The sequence below is a fragment of the Chiloscyllium punctatum genome, chromosome 2 (genome assembly GCF_047496795.1).
Source record: "Chiloscyllium punctatum isolate Juve2018m chromosome 2, sChiPun1.3, whole genome shotgun sequence".
NCBI lineage: Eukaryota > Metazoa > Chordata > Chondrichthyes > Orectolobiformes > Hemiscylliidae > Chiloscyllium > Chiloscyllium punctatum.
The window spans coordinates 35498633-35517672 of NC_092740.1; the positions used below are offsets into that span (position 1 = coordinate 35498633).

General features: G+C 40.5%; 1 protein-coding gene across 5 annotated transcripts in view; it reads left to right on the top strand.

Moving 5' to 3' along the window:
• LOC140496120 (neurolysin, mitochondrial-like) overlaps positions 1-15114 on the top strand; it is a 59252-nt gene extending 44138 nt beyond the window's left edge. For 4 of the 5 annotated variants that reach the window (XM_072595674.1, XM_072595673.1, XM_072595678.1 and 1 more), the window contains exons 11-13: positions 6172-6300; positions 10155-10291; positions 13687-15114. In XM_072595674.1, coding sequence (XP_072451775.1) covers positions 6172-6300; positions 10155-10291; positions 13687-13839 — 419 coding nt within the window. In that variant the 3' untranslated portion in view covers positions 13840-15114. The remainder of the gene's footprint in view (positions 1-6171; positions 6301-10154; positions 10292-13686) is intronic. The other variant, XM_072595681.1, reaches the window with a different exon arrangement.
• Positions 15115-19040: the final 3926 nt, after the last annotated feature.

A 19040-nucleotide genomic window follows, 5' to 3' on the forward strand; every position in this document is an offset into this window, starting at 1 on the left:
CTCCCAACTCCTGTACTCAATACTCTGACCAATAAAGGAAAGCATACCAAACGCCTTCTTCACTATCCTATCTACCTACGATTCCACTTTCAAGGAGCTATGAACCTGCACTCCAAGGTCCCTTTGTTCAGCAACACTCCCAAGGACCTTACCATTAAGTGTATAAGTCCTGCTAAGATTTGCTTTCCCAAAATGCAGCACCTCGCATTTATCTGAATTAAACTCCATCTGCCATTTCTCAGCCCATTGGCCCATCTGGTCAAGATCCTGTTGTAATCTGAGGCAACCTTCTTCGCTGTCCACTACACCTCCAATTTGGTATCATCTGCAAACTTACTAACTGTACCTCTTGTGCTCGCATCCAAATCATTTATGTAAATGACAAAAAGTAGAGGACCTAGCACCGATCCTTGCAGCACTGCACTGGTCACAGGCCTCCAGTCTGAAAAACAACTCTCCACCACACCCTCTGTCTTCTACCTTTGAGCCAGTTCTATATCCAAATGGCTAGTTCTCCCTGTATTCCGTGAGATCTAACCTTGCTAATCAGTCTCCCATGGGGAACCTTGTTGAATGCCACACTGAAGTCCGTATAGATCACATCTACTGCTCTGCCCTCTTCAATCCTCTTTGTTACTTCTTCAAAAAACTGAATCAAGTTTGTGAGACATGATTTCCCACGCACAAAGCCATGTTGACTATCCCTAATCAGTCGTTGCCTTTCCAAATACATTAACATCCTGTCCCTCAGGATTCCCTCCAACAACTTGCCCACAACCGACGTCAGGCTCACTGGCCTATAGTTCCCTGGCTTGTCCTTAGCACCTTTCTTAAACAGTGGCACCACATTAGTCAACCTTCAGTCATTCCGGCACTTCACCTGTGACTATCGATGATACAAATATCTCAGCAAGAGGTCCAGCAATCACTTGTCTAGCTTCCCACAGAGTTCTCGGGTATACCTGATCAGGTCCTGGGGATCTATCCACCTTTATGTGCAAGGACTCTGCCACTGCAGCTCTCTGTGACAAATGAGTTGAAAAGACTCCTGATGTTAGTCATAAGTTAATGCTCCTTAATTCTGAGACTATGTCCTCTGGTCCCAGACTCTCCCATGAGGGCAAACATCCTCTCAGCATTTACCCTTTCAAACTTAAGACTCCTTTCTGTTTCATTCTTCTAAATTCCAATAAGTAGAATCCCGACCTGTTAAATCTTTGCTCAAAAGACACTCCCTCCATACCTGGCAATCATAAAGTGAACATTGTTAAATTTACCTTGAATTACCCAAGACCTTTTCTTAAATAAGGGGTCCAAACTACTCTCAGTACCTCAGATATGGTCTCACCAAGCATCATGTAAGGTTGTAGTAAAACTCTCCTACTCTTACACTCCATCTCTTTTGAAAAAAGGGCCAACATTTTGTTATTCTTCCTGATTATCTGCTGCACCTGTGTGCTAGCTTTCTGTGTTTCATGCATAAGTACCCCCAAGTCAGTTTGAAATGTAGTTTTCTGCAGTTTTTTTTTCTCTATTTGCATAAAACTGTTAATTTGTTCTCCCTTCCAAAATTAGCAACTTCACATTTCCCATATTATCCTCCATTTGTCAACTTTTTGCCCACTTACTTAATCTATCAATATCTCTCGTAAACTATTTGTACTCTATCCATTTGCACACTGTTCCTTAACTATCTTGCACCCTGCATTTCTACCCACTTTTGTGTTGTCTGTAAATTTGTCATAGTGCAAATGCTTCCCCTTCCAAATCATTCATAGATATTATGAACAGTTGCAGTCTCAACACTTATCCCTGTGCACTTTAGTGGTCACAAGTCACCCACCCTAAAAAAAAACCCTAATTCCATATCCAAGCCAATATACAACCTCAAACACCTTGGGTTCTTATCCTGTGATTTAACCTTTTGTGTGGTACTTTGTGGAACACTTTCTGGAAGTCCAAATACAACACATCTACTAGTTTCCCTCTATCCACTCCAGTTGTGACTTCCTTGAAAAACTCTAATAAATTAGTCAGGCACAATTTCCCTTTCATGAAATCATGCTTTCTCTGCTTGGTTAGATTATGATTTTCCAAATGTTCTGCTTTTATATCCTTAATAATTGATTCCAATACCATTCCAAAGTAGATGTTAGGCTAATCACCCTATAGTTACTTGCTTCTTGCCCCCTTCCTTTTTTGAATAGGTATATTACATTAGAAATTTTCCAATCCTCTGGTACTTTTCCATAACCAAAGGAGTTTTAGAAAATTATAGCCAATGCATCCACAATCTCTGTACTTACCTCTTTTAGGATCCTAGGATGCAAGCCATCCCATCAGGCCAGAGGATTTAGCTGCCTTTAACTACAGTAATTTGTACAATACTGCTATTTTAGTGATAGTGATGGAACATAATACCTCTTCCTGTATTCCTTAGTATTAATGGGATGTTCAAATTATCTTTCACTGTAAAGACTGATGCAAAATAAAAGTTCAACTCCTCTGCCATTTCCTTGTTCTCCATAACTGTCTCCCCAGCTTTGTTTTCTAATGGGCCTCTATTCACATTGACCTCTCTTTTCCTTTTTATACGTTTAAATAAGCTCTTACGGTTAGTTTTTATTTTCCTTATTAGTTTGCCTTAAATTTATTTTCTTTATCTTTTTAGATCTCCTTTATTGGATTCTGAATTTATCCCAGCCTTTGGGGCTATTATGACTTTGCCTCTTTATATGCTTTTGCTTTCAACCTAATCTCTTCTTATCTTAGCAAAAATCCAAAAAAAAGGTGAATGTTGTAAATCAGAAACAAAAACAGAAATTGCTGAAAAAGCTCAGCAGGTCTGGCAGTATCATTAGAGAAAAAAAACAGAGTTAATGTTTCAGGTTGAATGACCCTTCCACAGAACTAGGAAACTATCCCTAATTCACACTATGCATTTGTTATTTATGATGTTTGGATATGTCAGAGTTAGAAAGCCTGGTAGGTTTTTTTACAATTCATTCCTGGGATTTGGGTATACTAGTTGGACTAGTATTCATTGCCCATCCCTAAATCTCCTGTTAAATACTAGTGCCATTTCAGGAGGCAGTTAAGAGTCAACAACATTGTTGTCGGTTGCAAGTCACATGTAGCCAGACCAAATAAGTAAGACAAATTTCCTTCTATAAAGAAAGATAATTAACTTGATGGTTTCTTTTTAAATGATTGCCAGTAATGGTTAGTTACATAATTGGCACTTTAATTCCAGGTTTTTTAAAACGGAATTCAAATTTCACCATATGCCATGGTAGGATTCACACCTACAGTCACAGAACATTAGCTTGCAGTTCTGGATTAATAATCCACTGCATCCTCTATCTGTTTTGGAGCATTATTGCCAATATATCAAATAAAGTGCAAAATGCAAAAAGCTCTGTTCTAAACTCCAATTGGCAACATTGACATAAACTGAAGAATGAATCACCAATGAATTCTAACATTTATAAAACTGTTAGAGGAATTGAAATTTGATAGAAGTGTACATTACATTGAAATTACAATATACGTTGCCCAGGGGTATGAATGAATTGCATATTCATGGCACTGTACTCAGATTTCAATCAAATTTTATTTTACATGCCAAACTAAAAGTTCATTGTTTAGTACAGTCCTTAAAAACTTTTTCCATACTAACTTTCTCCATTTATAGTTTTGATTCTTGCTGTGAAAATAGAGATTGTAACACCACATGCATTCGTATAGAAAGAATGTTTATTTTGTGTTACTAGTTGTTTTTTGTTTTCTAACCTATTATTGTTCCTGGATTTAATCCAGAATTAATCTTACAATTTTTAATGGATTGGAACAAATAATCAGATAAGCGTTTGTATCCCAGTAAACTGAGACTTTAATTACTGACAGCTTCTTTTATGTTGATTGTCTGATTCAACTGAATTTTAATCCCTTGTGTAGCTTTGCAGCTGGACATCTTTTAAATTTTCAATCAGTTATTACAGTTGAGAAATGAATCCATTAGAATAGTTTAGTATGAAGTTATTGGAAAAAAAACTTACTTTGAAAATGTTTTTTTTCAGGCTTTCAGAACTTAACAGAAAAGATTTGCAGTCTTTAAAACTTATTCTTAAAAAAATCTTTCACCCAATTATATGAAAGGCTTTTTGAAAAACATTTTCTTAATAAGATCTGTGATGCTATTGTTAATTCATGTGTGGAATATTTACCAAAGGAAATAAAAAAGCATAAAATTTACAAATAAATTGTCTTTTCATAGTACAGAATTAGAGTATTGCTGAAAAATGGGTGTGGCTTTAACTTGTATTCTTGCAAGTTACCCTGACAAGTGCGAAATGCAAAACTTTAGACGATATGTGTCTTTTGTTCAACAGTAAAAGCTTCATGGTATCTCAGTGGTTAGCACCGCTGTCTGAAAGTGCTTGGGACCAGGTTCCATTCCACTTTTGGGTGACTATGTGGAATTTGCACATTGTCCCCATGTCAGCATGGATTTCCTCAGGGTGCTCCAGTTTGCTTCCATAATTTAAAGATGTTAGGGTGAGGTGGATTGGCCATGCTAAATTGTACATAGATGCGCAGGCTAGTTGGATTAGCCATGAGAAATGTAGGGTTACAGGGATAGGGTAAGTCAGTCACTCCGGGTAGGATGCTTCCACATTATAGACACTCTGTGCAAAAGATACTGAAATGTTTCTACAGGATCAAATAACTGAATAAGTATTTGAAGTAGAGGAAGACAAAGGGCCTTTGGAAATATTTTGCGATGGCATTTCTTTTGGTTTGCCAAAGCAAAGAACAAACACAGATGAGACTGAATAGTCATCTTCTGAGTGATTAACTTAAATGGTTAAAACAATGAAAGAGTTGCTACTTTGTCACTAGTTACTTTAATAAAACTGTCATCAATATTAATTTGATCATGGCTCTGATAAAGAGTCTTATAATAAATTTATCTAATGGAGATAGAATGTACATGGAGTCTGATGTAAGTGAAATAAATCTAATTTCTGTTGGCATGTCTAATCCCTTTAGAAGAAATTGGCAGGAGTGCACAAGTTGGCAAATAATACATGCAGTTCAACAGAGTATTTTTAAATTATGAAGGGCCTTTGTTAATCTGCATATGGAAAAATTGTTTGGGAGGTTGAAACTCAGTGCTGAGACGTCAGATTTAAAGCTGAGAAGAAAGTGGATAGGAAGAATTTGTTTACGTAAAATATTGTTGAAGCATGGAATGCTTTGTCACAACATATAGTGAAAGCAGATGCCATGGTATCCTGTATAGGAAACATTAATAAATATTTAAAACAGAGAAAGATACAATTTCATGGAAAAAAAACCACGGAGTGAGACTAACTTGGGATTGTACAAATGAAGTGTTTACACTGACCAAGTGGATCATTTAACTGCTGTGTTTTACTGTTTGTTTTGCTTTTATCAGAAACTAAAAGGAAGTAGAACCCAAGGTGTCAATGATAAATTAGTTTTATTGGGATATTTTGTAAAGATTATTCAGGAATGGAATAGAGGCACAAGTGCAATTTGAAAAATCGATGGTTGGAAAACAAAGGCCTGTTAATTTTCCTTGTTTAAACACTTGTTCAAGCTAGTTTTATTTACTGATAATAAATTTTAAACATAGTTATCAATATTTTTCACACCTTAGACCTCAGCTCCAACAGCAAAAGTAAATTTCTTTAAAAAGGGCAAGAAAAATGACTCGCCCAATCCCTTTTTGTCTCTGTCCCTTTGTATTTCTGCTTTTCTTTTATTCAAGTAAAAGCGGTTTGTTACACTTGTTTCTCTATTTCTCTGTTTATCTTTTTTTTTCTTTATTCACTCCCCTTATTTCTCACTTTATTTCCTTTTTTGAGTCTATTGCTCTCCGTTTTCTTCTACTTGGCACCCATAAAGGCAGCAAAGTGAATGTTCCAATTATCTGTGAATGTGGAGCTAGATATAATGCCCTCCCCAAATGATTCTAAAATATTATGATTGGGAACATTTTATAGAACAGCTAATCCTCCATAATATTGAATTTGCAGTGTTGATACTTGAGGAATACAGACTTTGAGCTCTATTTCTTTCACATTCTCAATTATTTCCCACATTTTTGAAGAAGTCAATATTACCTTTCTTCTTCCCAAATAGGTCTTCTAAACCTTTGGAAGATTGTATTGAGTAAATTTGACCAGACAATCCATTCAAAGTCATCTGCTAATACAGCAGAGGAGTATGCCAAATGCTGTGAAGAAATTCTTGGAATACCCGCTTCACCAGGTATAAAACCTTTAGAACAAAATATATTTTGAATCAGCAAAGCAATCAGGCCCTGCGCCATCATCTCATCCTTGGTTCATTCCTGCCCCATATGTTAATCCTTTCTTTGACTATTCCCAACTAGGAAAGTCAAGAAAATCAGATAACTGTGGCCAATACAGGAGTCATGAATCCAGGTGATTTTCTCCTGCTTTAGGTAAAGGTAGTTGTAGAATCTCCTGGTTTATTACCCTAGCCTCAGGGAGAAACTCACCCAAATGGTGAGACCTTTCTGTGGGGGAGAGAATGTTTGATGTCTGCATTAGAGTCAGGATTGCCATGCCTAGACATGGATCAGAAGCAGCTACGTGAGTTGCCAAGCCAGTCTTTTCTTTGGGAGTACATCCCAGTTGTTTTGCTAACTATTAGGACTTATAACTTTTCCTCTCATACCCAATCCTCATGCCTCAACCATGCCAACTTTATTGGTCCTTCTTACTATTCATGTTATAATTTGGAGATGCTGGTGTTGGACTAGGGTGTTGTGTGATTGTTAGCATTCATGTTGACTTGCCCAGTATGCACCATTGAGAGACCTCAGGAGCCATGCTGAGATGAAATGAAATAATAGTCTCCATGTTTATCATACCTTTTGCTATTGTTTACGTGAAAATGAAAACTTTTTCAAGCATTTAGTTGCAATCAAGTACTTAATGCCTAAGAAAAACAGATTAATATTCATAACTCACCCCCACCCCACCCCATTATCTTTTTAACTGTCAATTGAACCATGAGCACAAGTTCCTATAATAACACATTACTAAGATAGCCAGGCATTAGTAATGACACAGTGAGAGCTTTTGAATAATTTCAAAAATCGGCAATTATAACTACTCAAACATTTTCTCTCAGCTCTCACAGGCAGACCTTTTTAAAATATTTCTTAAAGAGCAGAAGATTTAACTTCACAGTTTGTCAGTTCTACAGAATTTAGAGCCCTTCAAGTGCATTCACGACAACTCTAAAAATATTTGGAAGTACCCACACTGAGCTAAGGCCTTTGCTGAAGCTGAAATGGAGTCTGATTGAAATCAACACTGAGTGGCCTGGCTGAATTTGGATTTTCCTCAGTTCTGAGTCATGCCCTGTCTGCATTTTTTAAATCAGCAAAAATAAGACAAGTTTTAATTTTGCTTTCTATATGTTGTGATGATCTTTTTTTCTCAGTTGGTCATCCATTACCTAGTTAAAGGAATATAAGGAATCAGAATTCATTTCTTTCTTTTGGCAGGTGGAATTCCACAGTTAAACATATATATAATTAGCGTTCAGTCACACAATGATTAATCCAAAGAGATCTATAAGCCGAATGTGTTATGTGTTCATGATGATTACTAAAACTCATCCTGGAAGTACATTTCCTACTGTAAAGCATTGGTGCTTCTGTACAACAACTAACCAGTTTGGCAAATAGTTGACCTGAAAAGCAAGTCAGGAATGGATTCGAAACAAAATCAGGAATTGCTAGAAAAACACAGCAGGTCTGACAGTATCTGTAGAGAGAACTGTTCTGCAGAAGAGATCTGCACCCGATATCTAGCCCAGCAAGATTAGCCATGCATGTGCTGATGAACAAATGTGCTGCTGAATTCCTAGGTCATTTGTGTCAATTGGAGAGACTTGCCTCTCTGAATTTTGTTCCAACATCCCTCTATTCTTTTTCCCAACCTTGCCAAACCAGCTAATTCAGGGATTGACCAATTTTGGGGGTGTCCATGGTTTCACTTCCTCCCAGTCCTCCTGCAGTACCAGCAATAGCCACTAATTGTGATGTGGCACTATCCTGCCAGCCTCCAATTGGCTCTGTTAGGCAGGACAACCTCCTGGAGATGGAAGGAAGCCTCCTACTAAATGAAGGGCTAAAAATTTTAAGCAGGACCTACCAGACAAGCAGGGGCACCCTTCTCCTGCTTTCTAGATATTTTCTAACTAATCTAGTCAGTGATGTTATGACACACTTCTGGAATATGTGGAACTTGAACGTGGGCCTCCTGCCTTAGTGATAGGGATACTACCACTACACGACAAGGGCGCTCCACTGGCCTTTATGCTGGGGTATAGAGACTCCGTCCTCAGTATATATTCCAGCCTCGTAACTGGAGAACAGTTGGGAATCACATTGACTATTGGGAAGAGGATTGATTAATCCAAGAGGATAAAAATTGAAGCTTAGGGAATTCAGATGAAATACTCCAGCTGTTCTCCCTTCAGCAACCAAGAACTGTCATACCTGGAAAAACCAACCTATTAATGTTTTTCATAAAAAGTTACCAAAATTGGGTTGAATAACCTCCTGCAATTATTTGCACGATTAACCTGTCTTCTGAGTGCCACGTGCCAGTGATCATGTGATCAGTGATAAAAACCTCATTTTTTGAAGCAGAATGTTTCCTTTTGTTTTGTGTTAAGTTGTTCAGCAGGTTTGTTTCTGTCAGCCTGATAATTCAAATATTGATAAGCTCTTGTTGGATTTCCAGTAATACTGCGAGTGCTGGACGTGGTGGTGCAGTGGTGGGTCTGTGACTTCACTGACGTCCTGGAGCACCTGCAGCAGTTTGTGTTCAGCTGTTTCTAGGAAGACTGAAGGCAACAACAGAACTTTTCTCAGTTCAGCCGGCTGCTAATTGCAGTCAACCATTCTCTGATTGACTGCTGCTTACTGAGTGCTTAAAAGTTACAGCAACCCATTTCCCTGAATGCCAGTTCACAACAACATTTCCAGCATTAATTTTGGCTATGGAATTAATGAAGTACTGTTTTAACCTATGATTCAAAAAATACCATATAGCAGAAGATGGTTTCTTCTGAGGGGATGCATGAGTAGTAGCAGCAGAAGTAGGACACATCACCCATCAAAGCTGCAACACTCTTTGTGGCCAATTTTTAAATCTTAATTCCACTTTCTAGTCCAACTCCACATCCCTTACTTCTCTTAGCATCCAAAATTCTATCTCAATCTTGAAAATATTTGTGTAACCTCAGTCCCCTGTTGTGGAGAATGTAACCTTCTGTGTGAAGCAGTTTCTCTTCATCACAGCGATAAATGTCTGAACCCATAGCCAGAGACTGTGACTCTGAAATCTAATCTGTGCAGCCAGAATTAAAACCTCTCAGAATCTACCTCATCAACTTCTTTTAAGATCTTTTCATATCTATATAAAAGGAGATTTTTTTTTATTTTTTAAAAACTTCATTGAGTACAAACTAATTATACTCAATCTCTCCTCATTGAACAGCCTTTCATCCTGGAAACTTTGTGATACCTTCTGCAAGGGAATTTTATATTTTTTTGGGTAAAGAGATCAAGAACTGCACATTTCAATTTGTGACCTGACTCTGCATAATCAGAGACAACTTTACACCTATACTGCTATCACCTTGCCTTAAACATTACATAGAACTTGTCTTTCTAATTACTTCTGTGATTTGTATACAAGAAATCTTGAATCTGGTCTTTCCAATTCTGGTCTTGAATCTGGTGTATTGGTGATCCTAATTTCCCTTTTCCTTCCTAAGTGGATAAATTCACACTTACCTACATTATGTTGCACTTGCTACCTGTTCGTAGAAACCAAAATTAAGTGCCAAACCAAATTTTGCCTTGTCGTTGTAATGCCAACTTACCTATCATGCTGTTTTCAACCACATCATGATTACAAATATTCTTAAACTGGATTATTTTAATGCAAAATAAAGAATCACAGGGAACATTTGCAAAAGTATTTCAAAACGCCTATGAAAAACCGTAAGCTGTATTTGCAAGTACACTTTCTAATCAAAGAGGAGTTATTTTGTTTACTTGGTTTATTCGGCAGGAACGAATATGCCTGCTACCTTTGAGCATTTGGCAGATGACTATGATGGTCAGTATTATAGCTACCTGTACAGTGAAGTTTTTTCAGTGGACATGTTCTACAGCCTCTTCAAAGATAATCACATAATGGATCCTACGGTAAAATATTTCTCTCCTTATTTTACACTAGCATTCAGTTGAAATAGTGTTTGAGTACCTTGGATTATGGCCAGTATAACAAAACTATTTTCAATTATACATTTAATTCATTATCTTCCACAGGCAATGTTTTGTATATTTAAAGTTGTCAGCAGGGAATAAATATCTAAGAAATCATCCCTTTTAGTATTTTAACCCAATGCTGTACATTTGAGATGACCCTTCCATATTTCAGTTCTTCTGTTGCGCCTTGAAAGTTGGACTGACTGAAGGCAAGCTGTATGAATTTTAAAAACAAAAAGCAAAACTTGTAAAAAAGACTTACATTAATATATCTAAGCACATTCAAAGTCTTGTAAACTTATTTCAAAGAAAGTATTAAAATAAAAGGAAGCTAATCAATTGAGAAACAACTGACTTACAAGTTGCTGCCAAACATAAGGGAATGATTATCCTTCTTAAGGGGAAGCAATGGGATGGTGGTAGTATCACTGACAGTAATCCAGCAACTCAGGCTGATGTTCCGGGGACATGGTTTTGAATCCCATCATGATGTCTGATCAGATTTGAATACAATAAAATCTGGAATCAAAAATCTGGTCTAGTATCGTAAAAACCTACGTGATTCAGAAATATCCTTTAAAGAAGGAAACTTTCCATCTCTATCTGATCTGACTACAGGCCCATACCAACAACAATGTGGTTGATTTTTAGCTATCTTATGAAATGGCCCAGACAGCCAATCAGTTCAAGGGCAATTAAGTAACATCTAATACCTATTTAATGAATGAATGGACAAAAATAATCAATGTTAGGATATTTATGTTTAATAGTTGATTGAATATTGCATTTCCTTCACTTTCACCCTTAGCAATAAAATTATTCTTTCGCATGGTGTAGTATTGCTTATCTTAAACAGCAAAGGGTCAAATCATTGGAGAATGGACGCACCTTGGCAGGTACACTATGGAACCCCACGGAAATGCCAATTCAAGATTCCTTGGAAGTATCCTGGGAGGATAGGATTTATGTTGAAACATTTCCTCTGCTCCATGGGAACTTCCAAGAAAGTCTCTGACACTGTTAGATTGGGAGACTGCAAGCAGTTCTGACCGACCTAGAAAGTTACCAGGAAATGTTAGACAGGGAAAAGCCTGGTCTTACTCCAGAGTCACAATACAATTCTCCCCATCAGTCAATCTCCCTTGAATTCCCACAGCACCAAACCCTCACCCCTCCGACCTAGCCCTATGTGATCCTGACCAAACCTGACTCGTATCCCTCACCTGACTCTGTCCTATCTAGTCCAACCAACCCTTGACCTATTCCACACTTCATCCACCTGGCAGCCTTCCACGTTACCCAGTTGCCACCTCAGTCAACCATAACCTTTTTCACCTACCATTTCACCCACCAGGTACTTTGCAACCCCAATCACCTAGGAGAAAGTGAGGACTGCAGATGATGGAGATCAGAGTCAAAACGTGTGGTGCTGGAAAAGCACAGTCGGTCAGGCAGCATCTGAGGAGAAGGAGAGTTGATGTTTCGAGCATAAACTCTTCATCAGGAATGAGGCACTAAGGAAGGAAATGTGGTTGTCGTAGAAAGTCTGCTTCAGGATGTGGCTGAAGAGCTTCAGGGTAGAGGAGACAACATGGGGGGGGTGCAGTGAGATAGAGACTCACAGAGATCCTTGTAAAGGGAGGAGGAGAACTTATTCAAGTTGGGTGTCTGTGGAAGAGGTTTTGCAGTAAGCTTACAATCAACTAGGAGAAAATGAGGACTGCAGATGCTGGAGATCAGAGTCAAAAGTGCTGGAAAAACACAGCTAGCAAGGCAGCATCAGAGGAGCAGAAGAGTCGATGTTTTGAGCACAAGCTGTTCATCAGGAATGTGATGAGGAGCTTATGATCAAAACGTCGACTCTCCTGCTCCTCAGATGCTGCCTGATTGGCTGTGCTTTACCAGCACCACACTTCTTAACCCCAATCATCTGTTACTTGTGTACCTGTTGCCTGTTAGCTACCCATGTGCCACTATACATTCTTATCCACTTAACAATCTCCCATCTGTCCCACCCTAGCCCTTTAATCATGTAATCACCTTACCACCTCGTTTCATTTCAGGAGAACTTTTTAAATCAGAAGTTCAGCCCTGAACCTGTTGGTGGTGATGTGACAGCTTGGAAGATTTGAGCCATAATTTCTGGTCTGTTATGCCAACAGGGAGATCTACTATTTATGCTTATCCACAACCAGCCTTGTTATCTGCAAGCTGGTTGGTGATCGACAATATTTTATTTGAACTTCCTTTAGCTCATCAGTCATACTTATTAAACTCACTTTGGTCATTGTTTCAAACTCTTGGAAGAAATGCTTCTGTACTTCTGTGCCCTAGATAGTACCCCTTTATATGCTTTTAAATACAGTTTCAGTTGTCCAGATTGAAAAGCACTACATTATTATGTTGATTGCACCAGAGTACTATAAATTTTAGAATGTCAAGGTAGTTATTTGTACTTTAAAATAACTCCAATCAAGTAGTTTCACAGCTGGCTGTGTAAGTTGTAAAACATTTGTCATTTGGTGGGAAGAGAACCATCTCCTTGTTCAAGGATTTTGCTGCATATATTTCCAGTACCTTCCTTGGTCTGCTTCAAATCGATAACACTCTGCCAGCAAACATTCCAAGTTCCCAGCCCATATCCCTCCAAACCCTTCCTATTCACATATCCATCCAAATGCCTCTTAAATGTTGCAATTGTACCAGCCTCCACACTTCCTCTGGCAGCTCATTCCATACCCGTATCACCCTCTGCATGAAAACGTTTCCCCTTAGGTCTCTTTTTCTCTTTCCTCTCTCACCCTAAACCTATGTCCTCTAGTTCTGGACTCCTCAACCCCAGGGAAAGGACTTTGCCTATTTACCCTATCCATGCCCCTCATAATTTTGTAAACCTCTATAAGGTCACCCCTCAGCTGGATTGGGATATCTGGTCGGCATGGACGGGTCTGTTTCTATGCTATACATCTTTATGACTAAGTAGGTAATGCTATGGTTAAACAGTCCATTCACGTCATCAGTTTCAGCAGTTAAAGATTTTATTCTGTGACAAGTTTCTCATAGTTACACAGGAGAACTTCTCAAAAATACAAAGATTTCAGCACAGTTTTTATTGGAGGAAATCCCTTTTATCCCAGACTCAGCCTTGGGTCTTCTGGTTTCTGTGGCAAACTCTCAGTTCTCTAGTTTTCATTGGTCTGCAGAGCCCCAAAGGTATCCTAGAGCCCCAAATCTACAGAGAGGTGGCAAGCTTTGAATGATTCTTAGTTGTTGGTACATTTTAAAAGTAATATTTTCTGAAGTATACTAATGTTTTCTTTTTTCATCAATAGGTTGGTTTACATTACAGAAATTGTATCCTTAGACCAGGAGGATCTTTGGGTGGCATGGACATGCTCAGAAACTTTCTTGGACGTGAACCAAATCAAAACGCTTTCCTTCTGAGTAAAGGATTGATGATCAAACGTCAAAAATGTCCTCATTAAAGCTAGTAAGACATAGGGCTGCATATTATGTGCCTGCCGACTGAGTATGTTAAAATAGTTCAGGGCTTAGCTATCCATCTTCCCACCAGCCCTTAGCTTCCCTCCGATCATATAGAGAGTAGGCAGTTGCCACCTGGCTCACTAAGTATAATTAAACATCAGTTGAACTTGTTAAAGCTCAGTTGACCTCTGTATTACCCCACCCAAACAATGGAATTGTTGGCTTGGGCAGTCCATTTTATTTGCAAGTTATAAAAAGCACTGGAAGAAGTAGGGTCTATCTTCAAAGGCTGCCCTTTGGTCATCAGAGCACCCCCACAAAAGATAGTAGTCATTTCCTTTCTCATTTAAAACTTGTAATTTAAAACAAATGCTTCCGACTACAAAAAAAATCCATAATTCCCCCTCCCCCAACTCATAGTGGCCAAACCTCCCCAGCCAATGGCCTCTACCTACCTGGGTCTAGGATTCGATCAGAACCTTCAGCTTACCACTAACTTTCCTTTCATTGGCAATGGGAAGGGCCATAATTCTCTGCCCATGCCTATGGATAAATGATACTGTTTTGCAAGTTTACCCTTAAGTGCATTATACACAATATCTCTTCACATTTTGCAAAAAGAAAAGCAGAGATAACTGAGGTTTTTTGTCTAAAGTAGCCATTGGAATTAAAATAAATGGATCCCAATTCATTATTTACTTATAGTGGTCATCTGAACAAAAACAATTATAATTATTGCCCCACTGAATAATACATCCACTGAATTTTATTTTTGATTCAATTTCTGTTCTGCTTCATCTATTTTTTTGCCTACAGCAAGTTATCCTGGCATATACAGTAAATAAAGATCATGCTGATGATTAGAAAAGCCAGGCACAAGGTTAATAGTTGTTACCTCCATCACTGCATGTTTATTGAGTGATTGGCCATTGATCACAAGTCCAGTATTACTCAGCAATTCAATAAAAATCCTTCAGCTGCTCCTTCCAAATCTGTGACCTCAACCACCTAGAAGAACAAGGACAGCAGATGCATGGGAACAGCACGACCTACAAGTTTGTCTGCAGGCCACACAACATCCTGATTTGAACTACATTGCTGCTGTTCTGTCACTGTTGCCCAGCTAACGTCTCAAACTCTCTTACAAACCACATGTACTGGTTCAAGAAAGCAACTCACCACCACCTTCTCAAGGACAATTTGATATAGCAATAAATGATGACTTAGCCAGCAATCTCCACATGCCTTGAATAAATAAAAGCAAAGACATTTAATTGGAAATCCACCATATTTGTAAATTTGCAGATGATACAAATATTGGTAGAGCTATAAATAGTGGAGAGGATAACCTTAGATTACAGGATAGACAAGCTTGTCAGATGGGCTGATCAGTGGTTAATGGAATGCAATTCAGGTAAATATGAGGTAATGTCATTGGGCTGGACAAAAAGGCAAGAGAACACTTTATGAACTGTAAGACCCTGAAAAACATTAGACCTTGGTGTGCTGAAACATTGATTTCTTAATCTATCAGGATAGCTGAATAAAATGGCTCAGAAGGCATATGGAATACTTACCATTATTAACCAAGGCCTAGGATTAAGAGCAGGGAGGATTGCTGGAACTGTTAGGCCATAGTTAGAATATTGTGTGAGACAGTCCTGGAATCCACAGTACATTATAGCGCAAGACAAGTTGAAGGGGAAATTCACCAGGATGTTGACTGGGCTGGAGAGTATCAGTTATGAAGAGAAATTGGACAGACTTTGATTATTTTTCTTAGAACAGGGAAAATTGAGAGTGGGCATAATTGTATAAATTTATGAGGGGCATAGATAGGGTATACAGGAAGGGACTTGATGGAGGGATTAATGACCAGAGGGCGTAGATTTAAGGGAAGATGCAGAAAATTGACAGGAGATGTAGGGGAAAATACTTGCACGCAGAGGGTGGTGGGCATCTGGAGTTCACTGCCTGTAAGGGTAGCAGAGGCAGAAACCCTTATAACATTAATGTATTTAATATGCACTTGTGATGCCAAGAATATAGACCAGGTTTTGGGAAATGAGATTGGAATAGTTATGTGCTTGTTTTTTGACTAATGTGGGCTCAGTGGGCTATATGGGTACATATTATTTAATGCTGAAAATGTGTTGCTGGAAAAGCGCAGCAGGTCAGGCAGCATCCAATGAGCAGGAGAATCGACATTTCGGGCATGAGCCCTTCTTCAGGATTGAGGAAAGTGTGCCAAACAGGCTAAGATAAAAGGTAGGGAGGAGGGACTTAGGGGAGGGGCGTTGGAAATGCGATAGGTGGAAGGAGGTTAAGGTGAGGGTAATAGGCTGGAGTGGGGGTGGGGGCAGAGTGGTCAGGAAGAATTAGATTACTTACAGTGTGGAAACAGGCCCTTTGGCCCAACAAGTCCACACCGCATCCGCCGAAGCGCAACCCACCCATACACCTACACCTTACCTAACACTACAGGCAATTTAGCATGGCCAATTCACCTGACCTGCACATCTTTGGAGTGTGGGAGGAAACCGGAGCACCCGGAGGAAACCCACGCAGACACGGGGAGAACGTGCAAACTCCACACAGAGAGTCGCCTGAGGCAGGAATTGAACCCGGATCTCTGGCGCTGTGAGGCAGCAGTGCTAACCACTGTACCACCGTGCCGCCCACAAGAAGATTGCAGGTTAGGAAGGTGGTGCGGAGTTCAAGGGATTTGAGACAAGGTGGGGGGAGGGGAAATCAGGAAACTGGAGAAATCTGAGTTCATCCCTTGTGGTTGGCGGGTTCCTAGGCGGAAGATGAGGTGCTTTTCCTCCAGCCATCGTGTTGCTATGGTCTGGCGATGGAGGACTCCAAGGACCTGCATGTCCTTGGTGGAGGGGGAGTTGATGTGTTGAGCCACAGGGTGGTTGGGTTGGTTGGTCCGGGGTGTCCCAGAGGTGTTCTCTGAAACATTCCGCAAGTAGGCGGCCTGTCTCTCCAATATAGAGGAGGCCACATCGGGTCCAGTAAATGATGTGTGTGGAGGTGCAGGTGAATTTGTGGCGGATATGGAAGGATCACTTGGGGCCTTGGAGGGAAGTAAGGGGGGAGGTGTGGGTGCAGTTGTTCTCAGTCTGAACAACTTCTCTTTCCAATCCTCCCACTTCCTCCAAACCAAAGGAGTAGCCATGGGCCCCAGCTATGCCTGCCTCATCGTAGGATATGTGGCTCACTCCATCTTCCGCAGCTACACTGGCACCACCCCCCACCTTTTCCTCCACTACATCGATGACTGTATCGGCGCTGCCTCATGCTCCCACGAGGAGGTTGAACAGTTCATCCACTTCACTAACACCTTCCACCCCGACCTCAAAATTTACCTGGACCATCTCAGACTCCTCCCTCCCCTTCCTAGACCTCTCCATTTCTATCTCGGGCGACCGAATCAACACGGACATTTGCTATGAACAGACCGACTCCCACAGCTAACTAGACTACACCTCCTCCCACCCTGCCCCCTGTAAAAACGCCATCCCATATTCCCAATTCCTTCGTCTCCGCCGCATCTGGTCCCAGGAGGACCAGTTCAAATACCGAACAACCCAGATGGCCTCCTTCTTCAAAGACCGCAATTTCCCCCCAGATGTGATTGATGATGCTCTCCACCGCATCTCCTCCACTTCCTACTCCTCCGCCCTTGACCCCCGCCCCTCCAATCGCCACCAGGACAAAACCCCACTGGTCCTCACCTACCACCCCACCAACCTTCATATACATCATATCATCCGTCGTCATTTCCGTCACCTCCAAACGGACCCCACCACCAGGGATATATTTCCCTCTCCTTCCCTATCAGCATTCCGAAAAGACCACTCCCTCTGACTCCCTCGTCAGGTCCACACCCCCCACCAACCCAACCTCCACTCCTGGCACCTTCCCCTGCAACCGCAAGAAATGCAAAACTTGCGCCCACACCACCCCCCTTACTTCCCTCCAAGGCCTCAAGGGATCCTTCCATATCTGCCACAAATTATCCTGCACCTCCACACACATCATTTACTGCACCCAATGTGGCCTCCTCTATATTGGGGAGACAGGCCGCCTACTTGTGGAACGTTTCAGAGAACACCTCTGGGACACCCGGACCAACCACACCGTGACTCAACACTTCAACTCCCCCTCCCACTCCACCAAGGACATGCAGGTCCTTGGACTCCTCCATCGCCAGACCATAGCAACACGACGGTTGGAGGAAGAGCGCCTCATCTTCCGCCTAGGAACTCTCCAACCACAAGGGATGAACTCAGATTTCTCCAGTTTCCTCATTTCACCTCCCCCCACCTTGTCTCAGTCAAATCCCTCAAACTCAGCACCACCTTCCAAACCTGCAATCTTCTTCCTGGCCTCTCCACCCCCACCCCCACTCCAGCCTATTACCCTCACCTTAACCTCCTTCCACCTATTGCATTTCCAACGCCCCTCCCCCAAGTCCCCCCTCCCTACCTTTTATTTTAGCCTGTTTGGCACACTTTCCTCATTCCTGAAGAAGGGCTCATGCCCGAAATGTCGATTCTTCTGCTCATTGGATGCTGCCTGACCTGCTGCGCTTTTCCAGCAACACATTTTCAGCTCTGATCTCCAGCATCTTCAGTCTTCACTTTCTCCTACATATTATTTAATGTCTTTTCTGGAATTAATGGAACAACTCAACAACTGACATTTGGTGGCAATTGGGACTAAAAATGAGCAACAATTGGGGAACTAGTAAGAAATGAAGAGGGTTACAAGAGAGTAGAAGGTAGTCTGGAATTTTGGTTACAAAGGAGTAAAACCTGAGAAACTCCACATTTTGTGAAGCTGAACTTTTAAACAAGTGTGCTGCAGTGTGCCACAACTCTCAGCTAATATTCTGGACTGGGCCTCTGGGCCATCTATTCCCCTTGTTCCTCTACTACCTTTGTCAAAATTGTAAAAAATACTTTCTAACGCCTTTCAGTTCTGAAGAAGAGTCATGTCTGATGAAACATCAGCACTCTTTTCTCATAGATGAACCTGGTGAATTTCTCTAGTATTTTCTGTGTTTACTTTCAGGTGGTGACTGAACCAACAGAAATCTGTTGCCTTGTCCATTGTCATCATGATTGTGTTTTGAAGGACTTTTTGTATAAGGAGAGTAGGGAGATTAGGAGACTACAGGTCATGTACA